General features: G+C 35.7%; 1 protein-coding gene across 1 annotated transcript; it reads right to left on the bottom strand.

Moving 5' to 3' along the window:
* Positions 1–427: 427 nt before the first annotated feature.
* On the bottom strand, positions 428–14,832 carry tent5bb (terminal nucleotidyltransferase 5Bb). The gene is given in 2 exon segments (NM_001045170.2): positions 428–3,024; positions 14,461–14,832. Coding segments are annotated over 2 exon segments (1,182 nt in total). The 5' UTR covers positions 14,617–14,832; the 3' UTR covers positions 428–1,998.
* Positions 14,833–21,148: the final 6,316 nt, after the last annotated feature.

Raw genomic sequence — 21,148 nt, 5'->3', positions numbered from 1 at the left:
GGTCAGCCATGGTTTTGTTAGATTTGGGATGCTGTTGGCCTCTTCAATACCCAACAATTTGGGCAAAACAAAAGAGAGATAAAGCTATCATGCAGCTATGGCAGCACATTTGTCAACTTAATATTTTTTACATTTTTTAATGCTTTTGTTTCCCAAAGTCAGGCATTAGAGCTGCATTAATCATTGAAGTTATTAAAGAAATATTTTAAATTAAAAATAGTGATTTAGTCTGAACCCAACACAACAAATTTACACTGTGTGAATAGCTGCATGCATTTACAGCGATACAGGGAACACACAGGAGCTTATTAGTTAATTAGTTTGTTTGTTCATCTATTCATTTTCTTTGAGTGATTTGAATGAAAAATTCCCTGAAAATGCAAATAAAAACACTGTTTGATACAGTAGTCAAGAGAAACAATGAATATTTTAATTTACATACATTTGAGTTTTATAGTTGGTTTCAGGCACTTAAAGTCACAGAAGTAACATTCCACTTAAACTGCTACATCTAAAGTCTTTGGTCCTCAGTTTTTCAAATAAGGAAAGCAGGAAACCACTGTTAAAACCGAACCCAGTATTCCAGTTTTACTGTTTTTTTTCCTCTTTTCCCTATAACTTCAGCAAAAAGTGTGCTTCATAACTTAAAAAAAACATTACATTTATAAAAACATAAAAGGGTTACACGTGAATATAAAATAGAGAAGTGCTTTAAACATTTGTCCCATTTTTCCCCACAACGTATATTGTTATCATAGCATCTGCACTGGTTTAAATCCTCACAAAATGCTTTTCAATAGATTTGGAGGGATTTGAGTCAGTTTGAGTCTTCCAGTACAGCAGAGTTCAATATAAAAGCAGTGGATGGGTGGCATCAATATTAACACATAATACCTTACATTTGCTCTCCTTCCAAAACACTTGCTACAGTTGGATGATAAATCTCACGAATATAACATTTCTGGTTCATATTTCACCTCAACATCAAAAGGGAAATATAAATATTTTAAATAAATCAGGAAAATGTTTATTTATTTTGCATGAGGAAAATGAAGACTTATTTCAGGGCCATTAATATTTTTTTGTCCTTGTATTTTTTGTTTTCTTTTTATGACAATAATAACATATCTAAACTCTATATCTACATCTTTAAATACAGGTTTAGTATTTGTTGTACCTTGAATTTGTTTGCCAATTCACATAGCAGATCGTTCAATTTCAACTGTAATACTGTAAAGCAATACTGCATTTAATTATTATTCATCATTCATTCATTTCCTTTTTGGCTTAGTCCCTTTATTAATCAGGGATCACCACAGCGGAATGAATCGCCAACTTATCTATTATATGTTTTACGCAGCGGATGCCCTTCCAGCCACAACCCAACACTGGGAAACACCCATACACTCTTGCATTTACACACATATACACTAAGGCTAATTTAGCTTATTCAATTCACATATACTGCATGTCTTTGGACTGTGGGGGTAACCCACGCCAGCTTGGGAAGAACATACAAACTTCATACATAAATGCCAACTGACCTAGCTGGGGCTCGAACCAGTGACCTTCTTGTTGATCGTGTTACCCACTGCACCACCGGGACGCTCAATTATTACTATTATTATTATTATTAAATCACAAGTAGTTACTGACCCTTTGAATGTAATTTGATTGACAGACAATTTGACCAATCACAGCACTGAAAGTATGTGTTCATGTTGCTATCTGTCATTTTGTCCATCAAACAACCAACCCATATGATGGAGTTAAAAGATCAACAAAATTATGGACTCAAAAAACTGTAAAAGAGTGGTTTCCTGGGAGGGTCAACTGAAAACTTCTTAATCTAAATACACTTTCTTTCTTTTGAAATTGATGTGAAATGTGATGTGTGCAGACTTTAGTGACATTCATTCTGAAAAGTCCAATGGTTTCAAACAAACACCCTCTGAAGACTGCAAATATTCCCCAACAGTGTTTCTGTCCCTTCATTGCTCAGCTACAAGCCATCCATGTCTGATAGGAGTTGTTACAGGTGGAAATGGGGGAATGCACATGTGCTACATAATAGTTGCTGAAGTTGACGTCTCTGACATAGGGCGCTGGTTGGTAGTAACACGTTACATTGGACAATGCAGGAATTGCATTCTGTTCGGCCAACACTCGTAGCGCAAGAGAGGAGATGAGCGCAAGTGTCTGTCTTCGCTCATGGCCCATGAGACATACGGTACTTTCATCTACCACGCGATGGAGAGTCACGAGGCAATCATACCGCTTGTGCTCCATCCCATTAAAGTGGTTCTGCAGGTACGCCTCCAGCTTCCTCTGCTGCTCATTGATGTCAGAAAAGTCAATAAAGAAGCGAGAGCACATGTAGCGCTGAAGTGTCTTCATCTGAGCCTCGGAGGCTGGACGAAAACCTCTGACCAACAGGTGGCAGTACTTCAAGAGTCCCCCGCCGCGGATTTCTTCCGGGCTGTGTGTAGCAATGATTTTGGCATGTAGGTGTCCCAGCGCTTCTTCAAAGTCTCCATACATGCTCTCTCCGAGCACAGTGGGATGGAAACTCTCAGACATTGGTGTCTCAGAGCAGCGGTCAAAAAGTAGCAATGAGTCCAATCCAATCTGAAATGAGTCCACGCTGAACTCAAACTGCCGTCGAAGGGAGTCCACAAACTTCAGCTCAACATTCTTGCCAGTGTTGTTGGAAAGTGAGATGAGGCTCCAGCGGTCAGTGTCATTGCAAACCTTCACCAGCTTCTGCACATATGCTTCCTTCAGGGTGAGAGCGGTAATGCGGTCCCGGCTCACACCAGCAGGCAGGAACTCTAGGAGACAGTCCAGGACAACGTCTTTCACCAGACGAAAAGTCTTGTCATCAGTCAGACTCAGGCCAAAAATGAGGTCCAGGTCTTTGTAACCTAGGCCAGTGTCCTGGTGGAGAACGTAACTTGCAGCAGAGCCATTGAGCTTCACATCACGCACCTTTACACCCCGCTCCTCTAGACGAGCCCGCACCACCTACACATCAAGGGAAAACAGAAAGAGATATTTAGCATGATAAGCAAACAAGATGTGATCTTTTGAAACTCATTTTTTCATTGGGATAAAATGTTTAAGTCAGATATACAGTGAATCCAAAACCTTTAGAAATAGTATTTTGACTTTGTTTTTTACTGTATTTGGATACAACCTTTTCTTTTTTTAAGATATATTTTTGGCCTTTTTGCCTTTATTGGATAGGACAGTAATGAGAAAGGAAGCGAAGTTGGAGAGAGAGAGGAGGGGGTAGGGTTGGGAAATGTTTATTCATTTCAAGGAAAAGCATGCATTATACACACTGTCTGAATCATTCAGAACCTCTTCTGGCCTCAGTCTTGACTTTAACTCAACTTACTAATAAGCTGCTCTTGATGGACGCAAACCAATGAATGTATGTTAATAATACACAATACTTTCACAAATTTGGGCTATTTCATTCCTATAAAGTACTGGCTCGTATGATTTCACCAAGTAGAGCATGTTCCTTTATCCCAGAACAACATTCCAAACAACTTTATGGCATAAGTTTACTGTATGTGATAAGTTTACAGTTTATTTACAGTATATGTGCTTCTTCATCATTGTTATTAGTCGATTAATTTTAACTCACTGATTTTTGTAATAATTTACCGTTAAGGGTATGTTTAGGAGTATTAATATATCACATAATAATTCACAATAATTCATAAAATATTATTATTAATCCAAGATTGCAAAATCTCTTTTCAAAGTCACTGATTAGAGTAACACCAGTTTATGCAAGCTGCTGATATGCTAGAATCTCCTCTGGTGTTGTTATTAGATAAACAGAAGTGGCAAAATGCCTGCATCCAACACCCGGATGTGCACTGTTTGTTTTTAGACTGGTTATAGTCAGGTAAACATGGCATGACGTCATCATTGTTCCTCAAGTCTGTGGAAATATGCAGCTGCTTCGTGACAGGCTTTAGTTTGGAAAAGGTCTAAAATACTATTGTTCCAGATCTCAAAGCATTTTGGTGGAAAAGGTACACTTTGGTCATGCATTGTTTTAACTGCAATGTACCAGACAATTATTATTATTTTAGTTTTTTTTTTTTTTTGCCACACTAGACATTCAAGAAAAACAGGAATTAAGCTGGGTTTTAATGCTAAATTTGACACACCAGCTAAAATAGAAGGAAATGGTAACCTTTCTCGATTTCATGCAGTGTAGTGTTGTAATCTTAGTAAGTGCTTCACACAACCTCAGAGTTCTCAGAAACAAACACACGCCTCTACCAGACAGGTGAGAACTGAGATGTAACTCTTCACTAGAGGATAGATTCAGTTTTCCTAAAGCATGCGGATTAGCCCTGGGAAATGACAAGTCCTTGCTGGACTTTATTTAAAAGCTTTTGGCAGCTTTCGTTCTCTATTCCCTCATTCTCTACAGTACCTCTCTCTCTCTCTCTCTTATAACCACCCACCCCCTTCAAACACACACGCTTTCAAGACTTTCAAGAAGATTACAAAGCTAAATTACGTCAACTAATTGATACTTTCAAAACAGTTGACATTCTTAGTGATTGGCCAGAAAAAAAGAAAATGAATGGAACATTAAATAAGCTTAATCAGCCTTAATCACCATGCCTGAATCACAAGCAATAAGGAAACACAGACTCACCTAACTGCTTGACATCTAAAAGTCAAATATGTGACTTAGCCAGAGTAAAAAAAAAAAAAAAAACGAAAAAAACTAATTTGTGTAAAATTCTGTAGTGTAGTTCTGTGATTTCCTCAGTGTCCCGACAGGGCAATTGTGAAGTCACAGTGTTACGCAGTTCCTATCTGCATATAAGTAGCATTGCTATGTATAATAGCACCCTATAACCAGGTGCTTTACAGAATACTGCTTAGATGTTAACATGTGTTGCTTTGCACTGTTTATGCCACATCTTTTCCTTCTTTGTCTCTTTGTGATTTATGAATGTAGACTTGTGCATTGTCACCCCATCATGACACATTATATTAGTTGACCTATTTGTCTGCACAGTTACATAACACCAGCAGAGTCTGTACTTCTCATGGAAAACGTTCAACATGAAATATCTGAATGCAAGCTTCTAACAACTTGTCTAAAAATGACCAGGTAAAGACAAAGTATATAAAACACTGGAAAAGCACTTGATGGTATTCTGGGAAAAAGCCAGATCAGGACATAAAATGAAACTTTCAGATCAGCTTCCACAATATAGAATTATACATTTGAAAGACCATGAAAAAGACCTGATGAAATCATATAAGTATTAAACTTAGTTTCACTGAAATCATGAGGCTTTTTGAAGAGAGGTGTGTAACAGTATATATTATAATCTGTAAGACGGCAGGCGGCACAGTGGCTCAGTCAGCTGGGCCAGTTGGCATTTCTGTGTGGAGTTTGTATGTTCTCCTCATGTCTGTATGGGTTTCCTCAGGGTGCTCTGGTTTCCCCCACAATCCAAAGACATGCGCTATAAGTGAATTGAATAAATGAAATTGGCCGAAGTGTTTGACTGCGAGAGTGTATAGGTGTATAGGCTGGAAGGCCATCCGCTAAGTAAAACCCCTGCTGGAATAGTTGGTAGTGATTTCGTTGTGGCGACCCCTGATAAAAATAAGCTGAAGGAAAACAATGAATGAATGAATGAATGAATGAATGAATGAAGTGACTGGACAAATTTCATTCATTCATTTTCTTGTCGGCTTAGTCCCTTTATTAATCTGGGGTTGCCACAGCGGAATGAACCTGGGAAGCATACACACACATTCACACACACACACACACACACTCATACACTACGGACAATTTAGCCAACCCAATTCACCTGTACCACATGTCTTTGGACTGGGGGAGAACCGGAGCACCCGGAGGAAACCCATGTGAAGGCAGGGAGAACATGCAAACTCCACACAGAAACACCAACTGAGCCGAGGTTTGAACCAGCGACCCAGAGACCTTCTTGCTGTGAGATGACATCACTACCTACTGCGCCACTGCCTCGCCACTGGACAAATTTAATATAATAATTCATTCATTCATTCATTTTCTTGTCGGCTTAGTCCCTTTATTACTCCGGGGTCGTCACAGCGGAATGAACCGCCCACTTATCCAGCACGTTTTTACGCAGCGTATGCCCTTCCAGCCGCAACATATGATTATTCCACTTTTAAATTTGATTATTAAAAAGTAATATAAAAATCGGGGGAAAAAAATGTGTGAGACTGTTGACAGCAGCCAGAGGAGAATAACGTCAAATTTACTATCCTGTCCCATAGACACTGCATTATAAACACCTTGCACAAGCGGTCATTCATTTCTTGTCATTTGAAGCAAAGATAACATAATACATACATAAATAGGTATAAATGTTCATAAATTATTATTTTTTTAAATATTAAAAACTTAAGACTTTAAGATGCTGATGACTGTTAAACACGTCATAACAGGCTTGTGAAATGGGTCCACTGGCTGAACACTTGCCATATGTATTTTTAAAGACATGCAAACACACAATTTGTACAGTTAGGGCTTGATAGACTGACGCAGAAAAAAATTAAGCTACAGAGAAAATTAAACGTGGAGGGACTGACAAAAACATGAAACTCTATCTCCATTATCACTAACCCGTGACAAAACAAAAGCTCATATTCAATCACAGCATCATCCTTTCTCCAGATGTTGAATGAATTGAAGACTTGTAAAAAAGCCACAAATACATTGCTCTGCCTGGTGCTGACAATGCCTTGGCGTACTGTATTTAATTTTTTTTTTCTTCCTTCCAATTCATCCAGATAGGATTTATTTAGAAGATGATCGTAAGGCAAATTTCAACACAGTGTTTTACAGGTTCAGACTGGGGAACAGGCCAGCAGAACACATAATCATTGCCCCCTGGATACCGAGAGCCACTCTGGGCAGCCGGTCTCACAGTGAACTGCCAAATGCAAAGACATGAATGAACCACTTACGAGTCTCCGACACTGGCCCAGGCTCAGGAAATGAGTCACTGAGTCCACTGCATACTAGACTAGACTATGAAGAGTTTTTACCCTGATCTTTAAATCTTTCCCAAAAATCACTTAATGGAATCTTTGAAATTCTAGCTACTGGATATCCATTTGGATAATCCCAGGTGTTATGTGAAGCTCCGATAAACCTTTAAGCACTTACTCATTACAGCAGTTCTATGCTCCGTCACTAAAGACCTCATTTAATCATTTGTCTGATTTTTCCAAACAAAACGCCAAAATGAAAAGGTGTCAATACTAGCTTGCCCTTGTTGTTCTAAACAAAGTTAGTTTTAACAATGGAACACAAAAGGAAATCACAAGATGTCTATTTTTTTTTTCTCTAGGATTAAGTATTAAGCCATCTGAAACCAAACAATAGTCCTTTTCGTGGAATACTAAACATTCTGGACAGAAGGACTTTAAGGTTTTGATCAACATGAGTTTAAATAATTGATGATTGAACGGTGAAACTGTTCTTTATCCTTCTAGAATTATCACAAACAAGATACTAACACAAACAATCCTAAATTGTGGATGTAGCATTTAATCTGAATTTAATTCAAAATACACATATTGATATTAACTGGTAAACAGTATTCAGTTTTGGGCACAGCTAAAAAAGTTCTCAAAAGGTCAATATTACTAGTATTTTAGAATAAAAGAAGGTTTAAAAGGCTCCGTTGATTAGCTCCCCCTGCCGGAAAGGCTGTACGGTAATGTACACCTCACACTGATTCCAGTGACTGGTTTTACAAGGTTTATATTACATGCTAGAGGGATGACATCCATTCAAATACTCAGAAAAGCACCTGTTCTAAGACAGGAACAATGGGTATGGCTTACAGTGGATGTAGAGTCTTTGTATCCTTCTCAGATTCAAAAAATGTAATCCTTAGGAGTTGGTTTACACTGTCAAAACAGAAAGACTTACCAGGCTCCTCTTTACCACATGGGTGCCATATCAGCTCTGGCCCACAAGTCTACTGTTTCCAACAGGATTAATCCACTTTTAACCTTATGTGCCACAAACAAGCCAACTTTGTCTGCTATACAGGCCAGTGTAAGCCAAGCAACACTGCAGTAATGATACCACTGAGAAAAATAAATAATGCTGATTTGTTTCTCAGAGTTCTTTCTTCATCATATGTTGATGTCATGTAGCAAATGATAAGACTATAGGGCAGACACATTTTGAGAATTTAGTAGTTACAGGAGCATGATTTTCTCACTTACTCTTTTTTTCTTCAGCTTAGTCCCTAATTTATCAGGGGTTGCCACAGTGCAATGAATCGGCAATTACTCTGGAATATGTTTTCATGCGGTGGAGGACCTTCCAGCTGCAACCCATCACTGAGTGTAGACTAACTTATGAACACCCCAGTGCTGGGAAACCTGTACACTCTCATATAAACACAAACAATTCACTTATTGCGACTGTGGGAAACGTGTAAACGTGTGAAAACCACTGTCTACAACCACGATTGCCACAATGCTAATTTAATTTTTAAAAAAGTCAAGATGTCCAGGAAGTTATCAGTTGTATGAAAATAAAATCACATTTATATCATATTTAAATTAGGTCTGCTTTTTTGTTTTTTTTAAAAAAAAGGACAATAATCACAGAGATGGTCTCTAATTAATTTAAATTAAAATATAGGATTTAATTGTAAATATCCAGTGTTGACAATCTAGTTTAAGGGGTTTTATTATCTTATTATTTTTATGCTTTATATTACTATTTTAATTAATAGAGAACATGGAGTTGCTGTGTAAGGAGATAATTGCTTTAGAAAAAAATAAAATACAAAATAACTATTTAAAGCGTTTTGATACTAGAAACACTTGCCAAAAAAAAAAAGTGTTCGTTCACCCAATATGATTCTCTCTACAGTGCTTGTGAACATTTAAATAAAGGGATTTTAGAATAAAGTCATTTGAATAAGTCGTGAACCTTGCTTTCTATTGAGGATGAGAGAGATCTCAGATTTTACCTAAAAAATCTTAATCTGGGCTCTGAAGAAGAAGCGGAGGTCTTAGGGACTCAAACAAATTGAGAGTGAGTAATTAATAAGATATTTTCGTTTTTTTAACTGATTATTAAACTAATAACTATAAAGCAAAACTGGCCAAGCAGTGGCGCTGTAGGTTTTGCTGTCGCCTCACAGCGAGAAGGTCTCTGGTTCAAGCTTCGGCAGGAGTTTGCATGTTCTCCATGTGTTTGTGTGGGTTTCCTCCGGGTGCTCTGGTTTCCCCCACAGTCCAAAGACATGCGGTACAGGTGAATTGGGTAAACTCAGCTAAATTGTGCGTAGTGTATGAGTGTGAATGGATGTTTCCCAGAGATGGGTTGCAGCTGGAAGGGCATCCGCTGCGTAAAACATGCTGGATAAGTTGGCGGTTCATTCCGCTGTGTTCACCCCGCATTATTAAAGTCACTAAGCTGAAAACAGAATGAATAAATATATAGCAAAAGTAATTTTTAATACCAAACATTCTACATTGTCTGTCTTATTGTCTAAAAAATGTGATGGGCAGTAATTCCGTGGACATAATTAAATAGACAATAACAAAGGTTATTCAACACAGAATTCAGGGGCCTGTAGCATTAAGACAGATTGGCTGGCAATCCGGTTATTGTTGTACAGCTTCAAAATACATTCATATAAAGTCGACCCTAAAACTGTGTATTCCTATATATATATATAAATATATATATATATATATATATATATATATATATATATATATATATATATATATATATATATATATATATATATATATATAAATGTGTGTATAGACACTGCAAAAAAATGTCTTTCTTAGAGACATTCTGGGGACATTCTTCATTCTTTCTTAGAGATCTAATTAAATTAGATAAAAAAATATCTAAAAAAATTTTTAATTAAAACAAGCTAAATAATCTGCCGGTGGGATAAGCAAAATAATCTTATTTCAATACTTACCCCATCAGTATATTATTTTGCTCACTTAATTTTACCATATTAATTTTGAGAACAATACATTTCATTTATCTAGAAAATACTTATTGATTAAAGAATTGTAAAATCTCTGAGCAAGGAAAACATTTGTTATAGTGTATATAGATGGTTTTGTATAAGTCTGAACTACAAAATAAGTATCTTACACTATATCAAATCAGGCTATGCAATATTATATTAGTGTTTTGATTTGAAATGCATATGCGAAGTGTAAATAATGTTCAGCTATGATGATAAAGAGCCCCTATTTTGCATTAAAAAGGTCATATTTTGGTTTTAGGGTCTCCAACAACTGACTGATATGCGTGCAAGGTCAAAAAAAGACTTTCGTTGTCTTATAATATGCATTTATTTTTACCTAGTTATCCCAACGACTCCCATATGATTCATTCAGTGATTCATTTGTTTCCAAACCCCTCCTTAGCGCGAAGCTAATCTGTGCTGATTGGACAGATGACCCAGTCTGTTGTGATTGGTCGACTCCATTCAGCTCGAGACAGAGAGAAATGCCCATCACAGCTATTAAGTAGCAGCCAGAGAGTATGTGAGAGCCCAATGCAGGAATGCAATAAAGCTGCGGTTCCCAACAGGGGGGTCCCAGCCTAAAACCAGTCCTCAACCACTGGTCCGTGGATCAATTGGTTTCATTTTATTAATTATTTGAGTCTGAGTAATATTTTATTTTGAAGTCTTTTATTTAGAAAAATTATCATATTCTCTCGCTTAAATTGTCACTTGAGTGCCCAAATTTCTTTGCTAAGGGGTTTAGGCCCAGTCAATGACCCGCGAACTGCCAAGGTATGGATCTGCAACCCATTTGTCCACAAATCAGCAGAATCCCACATCTGTGCAAGAAGATCAACTGATGGAGATCGCAAATGTTGGCGGCCTTTTAGGCGGCCGTTCGCATATCGCGTATTTTTAGATTTTGCACAAGTTTGTTCTTACAAATGGAGGTGCGCGGCTTGTGTGCACAAGCAGTGTGACGCACTCGCACCAATATACCCTGGGCCGCGAGCACACACAATCCATGACAAGAATTGACCGATCAGCTTCAGCTTATATGGAATATACACATTTCTGTATAACTAATTTTCTCAGACAGAACACACAAACACTTCAGTGCTTTGTTACTTTACTCCATAAATATAACTCGTATCAGAGTGACAGCAATGTTTTGTCAGCTTGTCATCTTCTGAGAAAATGATTGATGGTCACACCTCAACTGATTAATAGTACATTAGGCTATTATTTGTGCGTAAACATATCTAAATATAGTAATAAACATACTGTTTAAAAAAACAACATTTTTAGTCATCATTACTGCAAACTTATATAAGCGATAATATAATTAAATCTGGAGGGGGGCCCTACAATATTTTCTCGGGGAAAAGGGGGTCTCAGGCAAAAAAAAATTGGGAACCACTGCAATAAAGCAATGCAGTTAAACACCAGCATATTACTCTACTCTTAAACCTAACCCCAAGTAATAACAACATACATTTAGGGCCCTATCATACACCTGGTGCATTGTGGCGCAAGGCGCGGCGAAATAGTCATTTGCTACTTTCAGCTCAGCGCAAGGGTCATTTTGAGGTGTTGCGCCACACTGTTGAAATAGCAAATGCATTTGCGTTCATATGTGCGCCCATAGGCGTTCTGGTCTAAAAAAGCAGGCGTGTTTCGGCGTGTCGCTATTTTGAGAAACTGTAAATAGTTTATTATATCCATATTTATATTTGTTTTATTAAAAACAAGCTTAGATGTGTCCACCTGTCAGGTTTTAGACCATATGGGGCATAGCAGGTGTTTTTGGAAATAACTCAGTATTTTGACCACACTTTGTTATTAATGTTCATTTATTCGTTTGCTGGAAATTAGAACTGAATTTAGAAATAGTTTTAAAACAAATCTTTGCGCTCAACAAACAAAATTAATTATTTATAGACTAATTGATGTCTATGCGGTAAGGTTTCCCTATCCATGAGAGCAAAAGCGAAAGTGAACTTACTTTACGTTATGTTAATACCAAATGCACTTATGGCGCGACGCAGCTGGCTCTTAAAGGTAATTGGAGATGAGACTCTAATTGGTTTATTCTCAAAACACACCTATAACTCATTAAGAAAATAAACTCAACCCTTTTAGACCATGCGCCATGGCGCAAAGCGAATTTTCTCATCCTTAAATTAGCAAAAATGTGTTCTGACACGCCCTAAAAGCATTTGCGCCCTGCGCTTTGCACTCTGCGCATGGACCGTTAAAATAGAGCCCTTAGTATTAATTCACACAGTGGCAAAAAGCAACAGTTGCTCGGCTAGTGTGTGAAGGGAAAGCGCGTTCACAGTTTACTGGAACTACATATTTAGTAATGTACCGTGTCGACGTTGATGGAATCAATCAAAAGATCCGAACCTTGACATGAACTCGATTCATGTATTAGACTCTGAGTCAACTATTTTGCTAAAGGATCAATGGTTTTAAACACGATGCACTTTCAGATTTAAACCTCAGCAGGATGTTTTCATTCACTTAGTGCTGTTACACATTGCATTAAAGCTCATTTTCAAAAACCCATAGGGGCTCTTTAACATATTATATTTTTTGGGATGCATAAGTAGCCTAAATAAATATTGAGTGGGGTTTTGAATAAGTTCTAATTGAGAATTAAAGTGAATAGCTTTTATAAAAACAACAACAACAACAACAACAACAATAACAAACTAAGTAAATAAGAATTTCTGTGAGAATCAAATTAAATACATAACACCACAACCACATTGTAGATTGATAAGCACTTTTATTTGAAAGGTCTGTGATATCAACATATTAACCTAATTTTGAATAGCCCATTTAATTTGACTGAGAGAAATGCTACATATTCACATCTTCACAGTTTATTGTGGCTTCCTTACAACAGTGAAGTTGTAAATAAATCACTAGATGATGGGAAATACTCCAATCCCATTGAAAATAAAGCAGACACAAGTGGCTTTTAGAACATTAATATCCCTCAAGTTTGTATATAATATGAATGCAATTTTGTTTTTCAACATCAATTGGACGTTTCAAAGCATTTCAGGCATCAGTCAGCAAACCGCAGGTTCTAAATGAGAGACTTTCCGGATGTTAAATAGATTAAAGTAAGTGAAGTGAAGTAATTGCACAAACACCTGCTAATATCTGCTGGAATTCAGCATGGAAGAAAACCTGCCAAAAAAAAACTTTTTTCAGTAAGCCTGCAAAAGTCATGGCTGAGTGCAAAAGCTAAAATGCATCTATTACAGGGGAATAGCTTGAAAATTATTCTTCTTGGCACATCACTGGAAGTCTGATGTACTACACTGTAATTTTAGATGAAGATGAGATGCGTAACTCTCATGCTTGGGGGAGGGGATCTACTAATGTGCATTTAATACTTTGTTTATTACTCATCATCAATGTCAATCATAAAATTAAAGCATTACATAAATACTGCTTCATTTCAAATACTTTTTTGATTATGCCAAATCCAATTATTAATAATTAACCCAATTATAATCTGAATTACAGTGAAGTGTTCATCACACAAAAAGAAATAACATGAATTAACAAATTGTTCTCATAACCAACAATCCTTCTTAATTGCATAAGACTCATTCCAAGTCATTGTAAAACAGCCAGTAAACGCCTACATACAGTATGAGCACACAGTCTGAGTTTCTTGCTTGGGAACAATAAACAGTATAAATTTCAGTTTGAATAATAAACTAATTAGTGGAGTTATCTGTCATTGTCAGGCCATATTGCAGAAACATATTGAAATCTTGTCTAATTTGTTTTTAGCAACAGTCATTTTTTCAAAAAGAAATTATTACCTTTTAAATCTTCTAGTTAAATATTTCATTTTCACCCCAAAATTATCACCATTTTTAACCATTTTTACTCGTTTCTCATATATATATATATATATATATATATATATATATATATATATATATATATATATATATTTTTGTTTTTTTTTTTTTTTTTTTTTTAATTTATTTATTTATTTTTTTTTTTTTACTATTTAGATTTTTGAAATTCAGTGCCAAATGGGTTAAATAAGCATGTAATAAATACATCGTCTTTAGCATTAGGCTACTTTATGCTTCAGTGCCTAACTTGTTTAAACAATTTAAAGATGTACAATAAAATAATTACATTTCATAACAGTTAATTTTATACAATGAAGATGTATTGTTATGATATGTTTTAATGTAAGCTATTATAAAACTCGGTTTTGGAAAAAAGATCCGTAATCTTCGATAATGCTACACAAATATTTAGGTAAAAAAATCAAGTGCTTGTTGCATTTGTTTGCATAGTAAACTTTTTTTAAAACTGATTTTCATTTTATATATGGGTCCTGTAACTTTACCTGTACGATATGCCGCGGCTGAACGGAGAGTGTAGGGAAGTTCCCCCGGCCGTGGATCGGAACACATTCTCCCAGAATGGAGTCCAGACGCTGCACCTGCTCCCAGGACAAAACACAACAGCGCCGGTTCTGCTCCGACACATCCGCGGTGGACATGGCGAAATCAGTCCGGTGGAGAAGGAAGTGTGCTCGGCAGATGTCAGCTGGAACTCTCGACTATATGATGTCCAGATAGTTAGAGAGTTTAGTTTAGAAGTGAGTGTGCAGCTTAGAAGTTCTGACTATCGACAAAACAGGATCCAGACGTTTAAAAATGAACAAATGAACTCAGGCGTCTCCGTCTCCAGCAGCCCGTTACTTACACCAGCTTACTGTTCATTCACTGCGCCTGGAATAAGCCTACAAATACATTTAAACCTGACACATTTACATACGCCTCTCAATTGGTCCGCGGTATGAATAATTAAATAGCTTATAAAAACTTTGGTCTTTGTACACGCCCACGTTAACCACGTCACAATCCTCGCTGTGATCATTGGTTGTAGGAGGAGCATGATCTTGTGTGAGAGCATGTGTTCAGTTTATATGGTAAACACAAACCACGATTCTAAAAGCCAGTTGAGTTCGGTCTATAGTTTAGTTACACAACTTATCCAACAGGTTACATGTGTAAACCTATGGTAATGCATTCACAAAGTGTTCTTAATGTCAGAGGACAGCACAAATCTATAAATGAGTTTGATTTACAAACTTATTTATATATTTAAGTAAGTTTAAGCTATATGCAATGTTTGTTTCTTTCGTTGCTTTAAAAATTCTGAATGTCATTTGTCTGGTTGCTGTGTATTTTGACACTGCTTTATTGTATGTAAGTTCCATTGGACTAAATTATAAATATTTGAATAAATAATTAAATGTAGGCTACAATTAAATGTAAAGATGCAAATATAAATAGGCTAAATATGTGCAGAGAAAAGTCAAATGCATTGTGTAATAAAAAGTATGTAATAATAATGTATGTTCCAGGTTTCCTTTAGATTTATTTATATGAATATTAGTTCAATTTGAATTTTAGATTTATTAGTACAGGTAATTATTTATTTGTATATTTCTAATTTAGTTGGACAGTTCATTCCATAATTATAATGTATTAGTGTTTTTACAACACTGATCTATAATAATTATAAAACCTGAATTTTTATCTTTTTTCTTTCCCTTTTTTGGGGTGTGGGGAATGTTGGGTGTTATTAAATGTATTAGCATACATCAAACTCAATTAACAATTAATATTTTACAAAAGAAAATGTCATATTAATGTGTAATAATTGTACTTGAAAAGAAAATTTCTAAATATGAAATATTTATGAAATTTTAGTTGTCACTAAGCAACAGATAAATTTTTGTAAAAATTTATTATCATGCTTATTTAACTTACAAAAAAAAGTGATACTTAAAAATAATACTTCATCTTTGTAGTTAGATAGTAGTATCATAGAAAAATGCATTAGTAATTTCTGTGTTGTGCCTATCTGTGATCCTTAAAAAGAGTTATTTCTTTTTATATGTTATCAGATCATTTTTGTTCTAAATAAACCAGTCTGTCTGTCTGTCTGTCTGTCTGTCTGTCTGTCTGTCTGTCTGTCTGTCTGTCTGTCTGTCTGTCTGTCTGTCTGTCTCTCTGTCTGTCTGTCTGTCTGTCTGTCTGTCTGTTTGTCTTTGTTTGTTTGTTTGTTTGTTTGTCATTTTACTGAAAGACATTTTAGGAAATGAGGGAAAATGAAGACCGGTGATATCATTTGTACACATTTGCTTGGAATCTGATATCCTTATTGCTTTGGGTGGCTTGAAGCAGTGAAACAGAAAGTGTATCAACAAAACATTTATTACAAGTAAGCACCACAAAATACTATTATAAGCATTTTACAACAATACAGGAAGGCAGTTTAGAGAAAAAAACAGACACGCCAAACAAGAGCAATACAATTAAGAGTGTGAATAATAAACAGCAAAAAATATGACAGCTTAAAGGAACTGAACAGGAGATTTTACAGTTTTACAGCTGAGGTGAAAATATTTTGTTAGGTAATCTCAAGTGAGTTTAATGTGGGATGTAGTGACAGAATCTACAGTTTCTTGATTTTCATGCCATTTTAAAAGGACAGATCAGGTAAACAAATCTTAATTTTTAGACATTTTAGAGTGACGTTTAAAAAAAACTGTCAATTTTTTCCTTATTGGTTTGGTTCCTGTACGTCTTAAACTCTGAGACTGATATTATATTTGATAAGCTGCACAGGAAGTTTGAATGAGCTTTTTATAACCTGATCAAACAGCGAGGCCCTTACCTTTGCAAACATCCTTTATTTTCTCAGGCTCCGCACAGCAAACAGAAATGTCCTCAGCTTGAAACACTGCTTGTATATGACTATAATCCTGCTTCTATTCCGTCATAGAAATGTGATCTATAGCTGCCGGGCATATAAAAGACGTCATTGAAAGGTAACAAAGTATTATGTGGAGGAACAGAAACAAACGTCAGGCATAAAATAGAAAGGAAAAAAAGACTTTTAATGTTTTCTCTTTGTGATGAACGCTGTTGTAATAAGGAACAGGATAAAAAGCTGAACTGATAATTTGACACTAGATTGTCAAGGCTGTCACAACACATTTAGATATGCATGACACTATAATTTGTGGTATTTTAATGTGTACTAAAACAGAGTTCTACAACTCCCTTAAAAGAGACACGTTTCTTTATTTTTCCTGTTGTTTGTGCAGCTTTACGAAAGCTTTTGAATACTAACAAATCCTTCTACTGTAATAAGCAGTATGCAGTGGTAAACCCACAAAGATCTAGATACTGTTCACTAAGATGGTTGCTAAGAAATGTGTCTTTGTGTTTGGGTAGAGAAGTGTCTGTGGCTGTATTCGATGTTTGCCTCATAAATCTACACGAAATATTAAGCTGGAGCACACACAAACACACTCAGGGACTCTCAATAGAAATTATGAAGACTTGAGACAGACAGACAGACAGACAGACAGACAGACAGACAGACAGACAGACAGACAGACAGACAGACAGACAGACAGACAGACAGACAGACAGACAGACAGACAGACAGACAGACAGACAGACAGACAGACAGATAGATAGATAGATAGATAGATAGATAGATAGATAGATAGATAGATAGATAGATAGATAAATGTATAGTCCTATATGTTTTTAAGGCCATTTTGTTGACAAGCAAACATAGCTGTTTAATTGACATTATTTAATTGTTTTACTGTACACACATTTTATCATCTAACTCAGGATTTTTTTTCTTCAGATGTTATAGTCTCTTCTTAATGTATGTAGTTAGTCATCTATAATGATTGTTATATAAAATATCTGGTAAGGGAAATTAGTTTCTGCTATAGTTTTATATTAAGTTAGTGTTTTTTTTTTTTTTTTTTTGCCCTGATTGTAGTAATTTTTTTTTTCAATTTAACAATATTAGGTTTATTAATTTGAATTAACATCATTTTTATTTGTCCACATATAAATATATATATATAAAGGATATATATAAAGGATATATATAAAGGATCATATATATATATAGTAAAGGACAATATTTGGCTGATATACTGTAGTTCAACTATTTGAAAATCTGAAATCTTGGGTTTCAGAAAATTGCCTTTAAAGTTGTGCAAATTAAGTTTTGATATCTTAAAAAAATATTTGTGGAACATCAAATAATATTTTAATGATAATTGATTTAAAAGAAAAATATTTGATCTGTACAATGGCTATATACCTGTGCAACATAAGACATTTTTACAAAGAGGAAATGCCTTTTCCCTTTTGCATTTCCTTGTCCTTGTTTCATTCCAGTCAGTATGTGATGACTGTGCTCACATATGAAATGCAGTGGTGAGACATCAAATACTAGGTCTGTCAGATGAGTTTACGAAACCAGATTTTTGACCCAGACAGGCTTACTGTATGAGGCAACTGTCTAATACTTAATTGTTAACAAATTAACCTTGGTCACAGTTAAAACGTCATCTTGGTTCTACAGTGAAAAACATGCAATTTCTCATCCTTACAATATCATAGCAAATTTATCAATTTACAGTTCCTACTGGAAAAATAACTTAATAAACACAAAATATTTACTAATATTCATATTATGAAATATAGGTTCCAAAATGGAACCAATATGTAGTTTTTTTTAAGAGCATTTTAATAAAAAGTATTTAAAATGAACCTTTTTTATTTCTTAGTGTAGCCTCTATATATTCTTCTATGGCATAAACCCTTAGCTTTACTTTTAAAAGTGCGTAAGGAACATTTCAATAATAATATAGAAAGATTATAAATAATATGAAAAGATTCTATAGACATTAATTGTTTTTTACTGAACTACTTGTATAGATACCACAGAATCTTTATTTATTAGTGTAGGTGAAACATTTTAAACAACACTGATACTTACTTGATGCTTTAAAATACTGATATTAAACAAAATAAATAAAATAAGAAGCTACAATGATTTATGAATTAAACAACAGAGCAACAGATGAGCAGTAAATTGACTAAAGGCGCAGTTTTGAATCCACGGGTACTCTTTTTCCACCAGATTTCCTCCAGTTTTCTGTTTTGTTGACCTGACTATACCCAGTCTAAAAACAAACATAGCACAATCTAGTGTTTGGTACAGACACTTTAGCACTTTAGATTTGTTGTTCAAAGTTCTGGGTGTGCTACCAGCAGCTCACATAATCTGCCCAACCCAGGTTCAATAGAAATATGTGACTCTGCCCATGTTTCTGCAGAACCTGAAATACATTGCTCCAGTTATGTTTCAATGCACTTTTGTTATGAAATATCCACAAAAGCATATTGTTTGAATTGTGTACACTAAACAATAGCCTTAGACTAACCAACAAAGTTAACCTAAGCACGTGAGAAAAGTCCTCAATTGCAAAAACACCCATGCTCTTTTATCATGTATTTGCACAGCTTAGTGCTCACTGTCAAACCATGTTTTACAACAATTATACTTGTCTAATTGTATTGTTTAGCACACCATTTGAGCAAGCAAGTAAACGAGTGGTCTCAAGCTCAATTCCTGAAAGGCCACAGATCTGTAAAATTTTGCTCCAACTTAAATGTCATAATTAGTTGGATCTTGTGTGTTTGATTAGGGTTGGAGAAAAACTGTGCAGAGCTGTGCCACTGCAGGAATCATGTTTGAGACCTAACTGACTATACGTATATGAAAAGTAGCCCATATATCAATTATAAACGTTTTTGCTCCATCCATGTTTGTCAGCATTTTAAGGAATTTGTAGTATTGTGCTAAGAACTATACATTAATACTAAACAGTAAACTTAAACTGAGTTCATATCACAAAAAATAGAATAAACCATTATACTTAATAGAAATAACCTACAAGACCAGATCACCAACAGATTTTTATTTTACTGACTGAGTAAAAGCACATTTTAGTTACCGGCATGTTGTGCATTAGGTTGCATAGGGAAAATATGCAATGTTATTTTATTTTTTGGAACAAGATTGATAATGGGACATCCATTAGTCTTAATTTATTGTGTTACAGTATATTGGTAAAGGTTTCTGTTGTGTTGAAATGTTCCATGGGGCGACGCAGTTGCGCAGTAGTTGGTGTTGTCGCCTTACAGCAAGAAGGTCGCTGGTTTGAACCTCGGCTGGGTCAGTTGGCATTTCTGTGTGGAGTTTGCATGTTCTCGCGTGGGTTTCCTCAGGGTGCTCCGGTTTCCCCTAATTGGGTGAAGCTAAATTGTCCATAGTGCATGAGTGTGTATGGATGTTTCCCAGAGATAGTTTGCAGCTGGAAGGGCATCCACTGCGTTAAACGTGCTGTATAAGTTAGTGGTTCATTTCGCTGTGGCGACCCCAGATTAATAAAGAGACTAACTCGAAAAAAGAAAATGAATGAATGAAATGTTTCCCTTGTGGTGAAGAGTAGAACATGTGATTAAGAAGATCTGGAAAAAAAAACTTGTACTTACACTCTTAAAAAATACTGGGTTGTTATAATCTGTAATTTGAAGTGGATACTGGACAACTGTGTGAGGATCCTTTTGCAGGTTTTCAATGAACAGAATGGTCAGGCCAGCAATGGTCATTACAGGAGCAAAAAAAAAAAAGGATATGGCCAATCCAGAGTCATAGACAAAATAACATGCAATAGGTCAAAAGACAGGCAGCATACAACGTAAACAAACAAAACAAGGTCTAAACATGGATGGCAAAGCAATGGAAAACACGTCATAATATTCACAATCAGTTTGAAAGATTCAGTCCGAGTGTCTCAAAATGAGCCGTATATATGTGTATGTAATCAGTCCATGAGCAGCATCAGCTGTGGGAGTGTAATCAATGGTGACTAGGAGCAGGTGCTTTTGTGTTGCATGACTGGATCTGTAGATCATTTTGAGGCAGGATTGTAGTTTGTGTGCATGTGAATGTTCTCCAGCGATCTATGATGGTTAGATCACTGGTGATTGTGACAGAATCCAATGTTGGGTCAAATAAGAACAAACACAATCACTGGGTTAAAAGTGTAATTTAAATTGAATTGAAAAAATAACACCAATGATTGGGTTTGTCCATATTTGACTTAAAGTTGGTTAATGATAGCTCAACAT

The sequence above is a fragment of the Danio rerio genome, chromosome 19 (genome assembly GCF_049306965.1).
Source record: "Danio rerio strain Tuebingen ecotype United States chromosome 19, GRCz12tu, whole genome shotgun sequence".
In the NCBI taxonomy this organism is placed as follows: domain Eukaryota; kingdom Metazoa; phylum Chordata; class Actinopteri; order Cypriniformes; family Danionidae; genus Danio; species Danio rerio.
Note: the sequence above shows the minus strand (reverse complement) of the source record. Positions and strands in the feature narration are given on the sequence as shown.